General features: G+C 43.0%; 1 protein-coding gene across 1 annotated transcript; it reads right to left on the reverse strand.

Moving 5' to 3' along the window:
• Positions 1-18: 18 nt before the first annotated feature.
• Positions 19-4,734, reverse strand: LOC108886464 (RNA-binding protein 15-like). The gene is given in 2 exon segments (XM_051074396.1): positions 19-4,228; positions 4,230-4,734. Coding segments are annotated over 2 exon segments (2,562 nt in total). The 5' UTR covers positions 4,563-4,734; the 3' UTR covers positions 19-1,999.
• Positions 4,735-10,908: the final 6,174 nt, after the last annotated feature.

Here is a 10,908-nt window from a genome sequence, read left to right on the forward strand (position 1 = left end):
AAGGTCACAAAAGCTGTCTTCCAAGGCACTTGTGTTTCCCACGAAAGAGTAAATTTATTGAGACAAAATCTATGAAGTGCATGTTGCACTTTGTTTTTTTTCTGACAGTTAGGTATACTTCTTAGGCCCATGAGCATTGATGTTCTCCATTTCTCTCTCCAGATATCCTGAGTATACAGCACAAATCATCTCCATTTTTCCATTTGAAACACAGTACTCAAATCAAAGCATTAAAAAAAACAAATCATTAACAGTCCTTTCAGAGGAAGGCATGAGAGGCCACAGCAGAGCGGCCTCCCCTCCTCTGATGCATTCAGAGATGTGTATCACACAAGTCCACTGATAGTATAGCCGTATTTTCTACTTGACTCCTGATCAGCTGTTAGAAATGTGCATGGCATACATATAGCTCTTAATTTATAGGTTACATTATCTTTTTTTTTCACAGTACATGCTTTGTTGGGGTAGTACTTAGTGGATTATAACAGAAGAAAACCGAAGTGAAGGACTTAGTCAACCAATAACTGTTGAACCAAATTGAATGTGATGCTAATAAAACAACAATAAAAGGGGGAGGACACAAGATTAATATTAGTATTAGCAGATTCATCAGCTGACTGAGGGAAAATTCATCTGTATTTTTGATAACTGATTAATTCTCTGTGTCAAAACATTTTGATTGTTCAAGTTTCTCTAATGTGAATATGTGCTGCTTTTCTTCTGCTTACATTATAACAAAGAATTTACACTGTTGGTACGAGCAAATTATTTGAAGATGTCACTGATTTTTAAGATCAAACAATTAGAAAATAACTGGTTTAACAAGTTGAAAATAACTGCTGAAATCCTAAATAATATCTTACAATATAATGCAATTCAATATAACACGCCTCTTAGCCTCTCTCTGCCATTTTAACGAAACTGGAGCTTTACAAAGGTAGTATTCTTAGTAAAACGACTGTATTGAACTGCAGTATAATGTACAGGCTCTTGCTGCTTGTGTCCACCCCCTACACACAGGTGCTATGTGAAAAACTGCATTCATTTCACCTTGTAAAGTCACATAACCTCCAGATGTGGCACTGATATAACTGTAATTTATTACACTATAACCTTTAACGTTCTTATGTTGATTAAGGTATTTAAAAACAATTTAGTCTGTGGAGGCCAGACACCAGGACGACTAATACAGCCATGTTGTTGTTGAATTATAGGTACAAAGATATTTTTTCCCCACACTTTTCTGTAGCTTTAAGCAGAACTGGCCAAACCTGACAAAAAATAACAAAGCTCTCATAATGAAACTGTGAATTAGGAAGTCAGGACATTAGATTTTTACTTGGTCAGCAAAAAGAAATACAAGCGCACATCTGGAAGCTGCCTATTCATGAGCAGTGAGTAAAGCTTTAGCGCAGATAGATATATTTCATTAATCAAGAGAATTTTTCTATGTACATTGGTTTGATTAAACTATTCTGTAGCCCAGCTGCACAAACATTGTAGTACTACAAACCTATTGAGATTGCCACATTAACTCTAAGCTGAGTACGGATAAAATGAAAGCTAAATGCTGTTTTGGATCTTACATGTTTTCTGTTACAGTCAGGCGATGCATGAAATGATATAAAGGAAATGTGTTTTGGTTTTAAATGAGATAAGGCAAAATATAGTAATGATTCACAGAACTGTAGCTGAGTACCTTTCAAGTAATGTACATTAATCATTAAATAGCAGAAGGCAAAATCTTGCCTGTGTTATTTAATCAATACCATTGATTTATCAGAATGTATTCAATTCAATTAAATGTGACTTTCATTTTGATAAGCCTTCAACAGGATGAGATACAGGCTACCATGCAGGTTAGGGAACTTAAAATCAGAGCCCTGTCATTTCCGCTTATTCTGCTTTGTTACCATTACTTCTCCCTGTTTACACAACTCAACGTTTAACAGTTCATAAGGGTGAAAAGAACATTTCTAATTTGCTTTTTTTTCCTTTTTCATGATGCTCCTCTGATAATGACCATCACCATGTAGTCATCCTCTGATTTGGCAAAGGCTTTGGCAGAGGCATCCAAGAACTGCTTTGAGAACTCACAAGGGGGGAAAGCGTGTAGGACTCCTCCGTGGTCCTTGTCACGGCTGCCCCCCACAGGGAGGCTGATGATGCCAGCCGCCTCCTTCTGCGTCAGGTAGGACACCAGGTTCTTCAGCGGCCTCTCTGTGGAGATGTCGGTGTCCTGGGTCCCTCCCTCCTTTCCGGGCATGGCCAGGAGGATGGAGTATCCGTTGGAGCCGGCAACCTTGATGCGTCGGGAGACTTCATCCAGCTTGGGCTGGTCCAGGCGCAGGCGCTGGCTGATCTTCAGCTGGGACACTTGACCCCCCGTGGCGCCGTCCACCAGGAGACTGGTAGCCACCGACACATCCCCCTCCAGCAGGTGCAGTGATGTGGGAAAGCTGCTGTTTTTCAGCAGGAGGACACCCTGCCAGACATGACTCAGCTTCTGTCCTCCAACTGCCACCTTAGACTGCTGGTTAGATTTGGAGGAAGAGGAGTTTGAGGGATGTTCGGAGCGGTCCTCCTTCCTCCCTGGGCTCTTAGAAGAGTCACTGGCTTTGCGTTTGCGGTCTTTATCTGAGAATGAGCCTGGTTCAGTCGGGCTAAGTGTTCTCCTTCTCTTGTCTCCAAAGCCAATGTCCTGGCTGTTCTGCCGCTCTCTGACAGGTGAGGCTCTGCCAGAGCGAGGCAGGCGTTCAGGGTCACTGTAGCGCCCCCCATCTCGGCTGCTCCCCCCAGGGCTGCGCTCCAGTGAGCTGCCATGCCGGCGTTGACCATAGTCACCGCTCTCAGGTGAGCGATCCAGCCGCCAGCCATCATCCAAATGTCTCCTTTTGCGGCTTAGGTCTCTGCTTTGCAACTCCCGCTCATGCTCTAATGACCAGGTCTCCCGTGAACGCCTCTCCAGACGATCTATGGGATCAAAACCTGCTCCTCGCATCCTGTCGTGGACCCCCAGGCCGGACCATTCAGCAGTGGAGTAGAGATCTCGGTCTCTGAAGCGACCAGGAAGCGGAGGAGACCTGTCTCTCACTCTCACAGAGTCAGTGAGGCGGTGGGCAAAGGGCTCAGGGATTAAGTCATAGTGCGGCAGGGGGAGAGGGAGCTGCACAAACTGTTGCTGCTGGTAGCGGTGCTCTGTGTCCGCAAAGTCCACCCTGAGTCTCCTGTCAGGGCCACCGAGAGGGAAGCCCCTCATGTGAGTACATGCAGCCTGAGCAGCGTCCAGACTTTCATACTGAATATAAGCCCACAAATCACCTTTCCTGTAGTCTATAGTCCTGATGGTGCCAAAACGGTCAAACTCCTTGGCCAGTGCTGCGAGTGGAACCCAGGGTCCGAGCCCTCCCACCCACAGCCTGGTTGTGGGTGTGGGTTTGCCGTAGCCGATTTTGATCGGATTGTGGCCCACCACTTTCCCTGCCATCGCGACTTTGGCACGGTGAGCCATGTCAAGATTCTCAAACTTGATGAATCCATAGGTGTTGGTCTGACCTCTCACCGCCCGCTTAATGTCCACCTCGGTTATCACTCCAAACCTGTCAAACGCCCTCCTCAGGTCACTTTCTGTCACACTGACGTCCAGATTGCCCAGAAATAAAGTCCTGTTTGCCCTCTGGTCATCTTCAGGGGTCATCAGGTCCTCGTCGCGGAAAGCAGCACATTCAGGGATGAACGGTGGTCTATTTCTGGCCTCGTAAACAGAAAAGTCTCTTTCTCTTTCCAGGTCTCTTATGTGAGGTGGCGGGGGAGGAGGAGGAGGAGGGGGGAGACGGCCCAGAGCCAGCTGCTGTAACCGGTAGTCTCTGTACCCCAAACCAGTTGGGGACAGAGCTCTCTGAGTGTGAAGGTGCCTGTGTCCTGAGGGGAAACTGTCTTTTGAAACAGGGGAGCGGCTTCTACGTCTGTTCATATACACCGTCTCTATTTTCAGAGGCCGGTCGTACAGCACCAGCCTGCCGCGGGCGTGTTTCGCCGCCCGGGCGTCATCAGGCCTCCTGAAGTTCACAAACGCCACCCTCTCGTCGTTTTCTCGGCTAATTTTAACACTAACGTCGCCAAACTTCTTGAACTCGTGAAACAGTCCGTCCTCTATTTCCTCGTCGTTCAGCTGGGAGCCCAGTTCACTTATTTTGAGAGTCTTGTACTCACTTTCAGCGTTTGACGTAAGGCCGCGAGTCGCTGCGTGAACCGGACCTGGGTGTCTCCGCGGCGGTGTCAGCGCCAACGTGCGGCTTGTTCCCCGAAACAACTCCGTAGTCGTAGCCGCTACCAGTCCGACTGGATGAATTATGTCCGTCTGAGTCCCTCATGTCTCTTTTGTCGCTGTGTAAACTCCTCCTGGAAGAGGCGCCGCTTTGAGCGGAGCCGTTGCCGTTGTTGCTGCCAACCGTCAACAGGGCTCCTGTCTTCTTGCCGCTCGGGTGGCTCCCTCCTCGCTCTCTGCTATCATCTGGCGCCCGAAGACGTTTCTTCACCGGCGACCGCTCTTTTCCCTTCATTTCCAAAAGCCGATATCCGCAGTCTCCAGGCGTCAAACTCTCTAAGTACACTCTCAGCCACTGAAATCGACCTAAACTATCGGAACTTCTCCGCGGTTTAAACTGCACTCTCAGACAAGCGACATAACCGCCATGTTGGACTACTTGCACTACTGTACGGGAAGTCCCGCCTCAGCGCCAGTAGAAGAAGTTGATTGGCTGTGCGGAGTGTCAGTCATAAGAAACGGCTCTCCGCTCGCCTATAATAAATAAGGGTGCGGCTCAGCTCTGGGGTCAAAGTACAGTCTTGCAGGAAAAAGTTGATTTAAAAATGACAGACAGAAAGTGATTGTGACACATTGCAAGAGCAGGAAAAGGCAGAAAAACGGAAGTTTGCACTTTAGATTCGTCTAGTTTTCGTTTTGAATGAATTAGTATAAATTAAAACACAGTATGTGTCGAATTAAACTACACGTATTAAAGCACAACATATTTAGAATAACATGAAATGGTCTTTTAAAGTGTTTATGCTACACTTTGTCCTTGAAGTAAGGACACTGAGGGTGTATTGACTAATATGGCAGAAAAACAGCACATTTACACAGGAGGCGGGGCATGCTGTTAGACTATGCAGAGCAAGGATCTGACTTGGTTTATAGTGTCTGGAAAGTATTTAAATACATGTACTCAGGTACAGTGCCTGAGTACATGTAAGACTTAAACTTCTTCTCTACTACATTTCAAAGGGAAATATTGTATTTTTTACTTGACTATATTTGAGAACTTAGCTTACTATTTACTCTTTACATTTTTATTTATTTATATCAACTCAAAGTTTTTGCCTTCACCTCTTTGATATGAAAAAAAATAACATGTACATTTGACTGGTTCCACATATATAAACTTACATAATTGCAATCAGAGTGGGGGCATTGAGGTCATTCCCCAGAACAAAAAAAAAAAAAGAAGAAATTAATGATGCACGTTTATATATATGCACTTAGGAGGATTACTTCAAAACGTCAGTAAATCAGTTTTTGGAGCTCAGTAATCTCTCACGTTATACTGGGATAAATACTCTTACTTTTACCACTAGGGGTCAGAGATATTCCTCCTAAGGGAGGGAGAGAGGCTCCTGTGTGGCTGGCAGAAGTAGACTGAGTCTGTTCACTTAAAAACCCCAGTCAGTCAGTGTGTTTCTGCCCTGTCCATCTCCCTGGACCATTTATACTGGGTGTTGTTCCATTACTACTCTGTGTAAAACACAAAGAAACTACTAAAGAACTTTAAATATAAAACATACCATGTGATTATATGTTGTTTAAAACAAACAAAAATTATTCAAACTTTATGTAACTTCAGTTATTTCATTTTAGTTTAAATTATTTGTTAAGAAATTTGTCCAAATTAATCACATTTTCTTCACACATTAGAATGCTGTAATGATGTTAAATGAATTATGAATGATTTATTCATTTCTATTATAAACTCAAATACAGAAATTCCCACACAGTTAAATTCCAAAGCATCATAGATACGCAAAAAATAATAATATTAATATTTACTTTCCATAGCAACTCGTCCTCCTGTGTTATATAATACTATATAATACTTCAATCAATTTCATTACCTTCTCTGTAATCTACACAAAGTCCTGATTTCCTGTTTTGTTCCCTTGCAGCATCAGTTCAAGAACACCCCACCCCTTTGAATGAAATTAATTTTACATGTCTATGATGCAACATTGTTTTTGTTTTAAAGTCAATTAAGCCTTTAACTTTAGATTTTTATACTACACTAACACTAGCTGAATTCCAGTCTGAGCCATCAAACCACACAACCAAACAATAACATTATGTGTAGTCTGTGGGGTATTTGCTGATGTGTAGGCTTTATTGTAATTAATGATTATACACTGGAATAAAATTGCTGAAGCATGTATGTAGGGCACACCCACGCATAGGATTACAGCTGGCACGACAGCAGGGGGAGAGGTGGTCGTCCACTTATAAAAATTTATTGTTCTACAGAGAAAAAATCTGCAGATACAGAAACCTCTACCTACTTTTACATATGCAAACATATATGCATGCAAATGTCTGTTTTCCAGCTTTAACTTTCACTTCTTTTGTTGCAGAGATTCTTAAAAACTACATCAACCCTCCTGATGATATGCTATTTTCTCTGCCCATGCTCTTGGAGAATATACATATTCACTTTCAACAAAAGTTCACCTTTACAGTCAAAATGTACAAATGTCTGCCCCCATTATTTGTTGCATCAACCTTGTTACTTCAACAATACTTACTAAAAAATGCAACGTTCTTTGCTGCAGGGGTTTTTTAAAAGGATTATGTTGTCCAAAAAAATGGGGACAGGAGCTTTGCCCTCAACCCTGTGAGCTGGACTGGCCCCTCTTTGAGAGACCATCTGGTGAAGTTCTTCTATAGACTGTCACATGTCCCCACACAGGCCCAGCAAGGCAATCTGCCAGTGTGAGGGGAAAAAAGTGTGTCTATGAAGATAAAATGAGGGGAGAATTTGTTCCTGCTTTAAATCTCCTTCCAATATCCAGGTCAGTTGTTTGTGCTACTCAAATGGAGCAACCAAAGCATTCAATTATCTGCAGTGAGGGGTGCCAACAGATTTATGCTAATATACACAATGGTGGCAAACTTATTAAAGGGAATTTCTGAACATATTTACAGTCGATAACCAACAGTCGAACAACCTGCACACCAGCATTGTCAGTAACTTTTAAATAACATATTTACACAATTTTAGGACTATTTCCATTCACTAAGGCTGCTGTCATGAATTCTCTGAAAATATGAAATCTTGACCATGTTGCAACAGATAGGCGTTTCATCAGTTCATGGCCATCCGAAACAGAATGGCAGGCAAGGGGTTTTTGTTAATGAGCCGTCAAAAGGGGAAATCTGCAAAGGATTAGCGGGGAAAGACAGCTTTTAATGAGTTTCTATTTTTGTGCGTGGCATTAAGGTGAACAGCATGGCCTGACCCACTGCACCCTGGCTTTTTATGTCAGACAGATGCTCGGTAACAGATCTGTTCATCAGCCAAACAAAAGACAACCAATCCCTCACCTGCGTAACCTGAACCGGCATGCAATCATGATGAATTTCGTGTTAGCGAAAAATGGATCATGAAGCTGAAAGCCACCAAACTGGTTTTTAAATGGATTTGTCTTTTATGTACAAAATCCTCATGCTGATTAAATGACAAAAAACCAGGACAAACTCCTCATACAACAGTGTTTTATTAAAATCTGTGTAAAGACACACACCATCTTGGAGCGTTGGTGTACAGCGGGGCACTGCAGTGTGCCTGTCAGAGCCCAGCATGACCCACTTTCTCCACTGTCTTAACACCTGCGCAACACCAGCACATCCCTGTGCACTGATGCACCCTGGGAAAGCGGGAGTTGCTACAATTCTATGAGGATGCATAGACAGGTAAAGCAGAAAGTGATGCATGAGTTAAAGTCATGTGTTCATATCTTCATCTTAGTTTTCTGTCTTTTACAATCAGATCCTGTATCTTTCACTGATTTTGCATGATGCTGAAGTAATATTGTGAGATAAACAGCCTTCCTGGCAAAACACAGCATCCAACATCAATGTACTTCAGCCCCCCTTGGCTAAAAGAGACATCAAATTATCAGTGCATTGATCACAAAAAGCAATGTCATGCAGGAGAGGTGAAAAACATAGACAACTTTTCCATTCACATTCCTCAGAAGTGCTCACATTCACTTGCTTTCAGAAGGAACTACAGTGTAGATGTAATTACGTTTGTTGAAGTGCTTGTAGTAGGAATAATGGATATATATAAGAGATACCACCAAGCCCAGTGCAGGCTGAAGCTTTTTTTAGGAGCTGAGAGTGACCCAGACAGCACAAAACACGAGGGGGAGAAACAGAAGGGAGGGAGGGAGGGAGGTGGGGGAGAGAACAGGATGGGATGGGGAGGGAGGAATATAAATGAGACTGGAGTGAAGGAAAAGTACTGGGCGGATGTGGTGGTGCAGATGCAGAATGCGCGAGCGCACGTGAGTGGAAGTGGGCGCAGGGGGAGCACAAAAGAAAGCGAGGGCTGCAAAAGCAGCGGGGAGACAATGTGAAGTTGGAGGCGACTGAAGGTGAACAGCAGAGAGGTGCAGAAATGTGCTGTGCTGACGTCAGACACCATGAGACACAACAAAAGCCAGAGAGTAAAGATTTCAGGGAGAGATTCTTTATAATGAGGGATTGTGACAGGGAGAAATGAAAAGGATACTGGTGATAAAAGCTGAGTAGTGATCAAGACAAACCAAAAAATACACAGAAAAAACTTAAACCATATCTGGACACTGCCAAAGAGGAAAATGTTTGAAGTCAAATCTCATAAGAAAATCCTGTCACTTAAGCTTTTCTGGTGTTAACCTTTGATTTCTGCTGTGTGTATTGCTTGTTCAGTCCACCACTTTGTCCAAACTAAAATATCTCAACCACTATTTGATGGATTACAATGAAATTTTGTACAGATATTCATGGTCCACAGAGGATAAACCCTGACCATGTGGTTGATTTTTGTGGTTTTGACTGACATGTCTTGACAAATATTAGACGAGATGGCAAGAAATTTGGTTCACACATTCATGTCCCCCTGAGGATAATTTTTATCCACTTTAGTGAGCCTTTTCATCTAGCCCCATCATCAGAGTTTTACCTAACCATGAAATCTTCAGATTATCACAGTGATGGCAAAGTAGAAAAAAATGGGTTTAAAACAATGTAAAATAAATACTGGCATGAGTAAGAGAACAGGTGGTAAATGAAGGCAGAACAAAGCTGCAGCTCTACAAACTCAGATGGGACTGTTAAGTCATTTGCTAACCAGAGAGGGCAGCAGCACTGCTGTGCCAACAGTCCCACAGGCCTGCGAGGCTGCTGATGCAGCCTTAATAAAACCCAGAAAAATTATGTGAGTATTACTGAGTGACACACTGCTATCTACTTAGCAGATGCCCTGCAGCAGTTGAGCCTCTACTGCCTTGGTCAAGGGCACTTCAGTGATGGTTTTAGAGGAAAGTGTTTCTTTACATTAAATTCCCCTGCAGCATGTAGGTCATGATTCTACACAGCTCTGATCCTTTATCTTGAACTGGTTTTATCAGACTGTTTTTTATCAGATGTGGAGTGAAAGAAAGAGGGGTCTCTGTGGAAAATGATCGACTGTACACTTCAAAAACTTGCTAAAAATGTAGAGCTGAGGAGGGAGAGGAGAAACAGAGGGAAGAACAGTGCGTCAGTATAATACAGTTACTTAAATGACCTACGATTTGGATTAAAGGAGAATAATTCCCCTCTGTCTCTTACAGGATACCATGGACACTTCAGAGGCTACACTTAAAACAACCAAACAGGAGAGCAGGTCACGTATGTTTTTTGTTGTTTTCCAATAAAGCAATTTATCAAGTGAGGGATGCAGAAAGGAGAGTGCAGAGATGAGACTAAGTCTGTCATATGATCCTTAGGTTGCTGTGGCAACTGCTCCCAGCAGCCAGCTCAAAGATGGTGCGTCAAAACGGTCACAGAGCGAGGACCAGCTGCAGAAATAGGAGAAACAGATCCAAGCCCAAGCTTGTCCTGCACTCTGGTGCGGGGTTAGTTCAACCTAAAATAACCTACAGCATGTTAACAGAAATACAGGGAATATGAGACATGAACTATGTAGTTCAGTACAAACAGTATTAATGCTTTTTAAACAGGAGAGTTTAAAGCCACTTAATTCTGCATGTTTACTCCCCCATGCTGTGTATGAGACCAAACTCAGTGATGATGCATGTGTCTGATAAAGATGCAGATGAGGAAACACATCTGATTAAGACAACTAAGGAGGCAGGCGTATGGGAACGGGGGGACAAAATAAATCTATAAGGTCAGGAAGAAAAATGGCCTCTCGATAATATCTTCCTCCACTATCCTGGTGGTATTAAAGAATATTCTGGTGGACGGTGCATGATTTATGGTCCCCTGGGTGACTGTGTCTGCTGCAGTCGTGCTTGTCCAATGTCTCAATGGAGAAATGACCACACAGCTCAAGTCCAAAGATTTACAGTTTGATCAGGAGGATAAGGCTGTTAGTCAGGGGTTATTAGAGTGTCGTCCACATTCAAAGCCTTCCATGAAGAGATGTATATTCAATTACAGATTTGATTCCTATCTGAAAACAGATTCTACACGATTTTTACATTAACATTATTCCTGCCTAGAAAGTCATGACAGGGTAATAATAACCCATCTCTTCTACTTCAAGCACAAAATGTTCCTTTCCTCCCTTTCACTGTCTTTCTCATTTATTA

This window comes from Lates calcarifer, linkage group LG12, assembly GCF_001640805.2.
Source record: "Lates calcarifer isolate ASB-BC8 linkage group LG12, TLL_Latcal_v3, whole genome shotgun sequence".
Lineage (NCBI taxonomy): Eukaryota > Metazoa > Chordata > Actinopteri > Centropomidae > Lates > Lates calcarifer.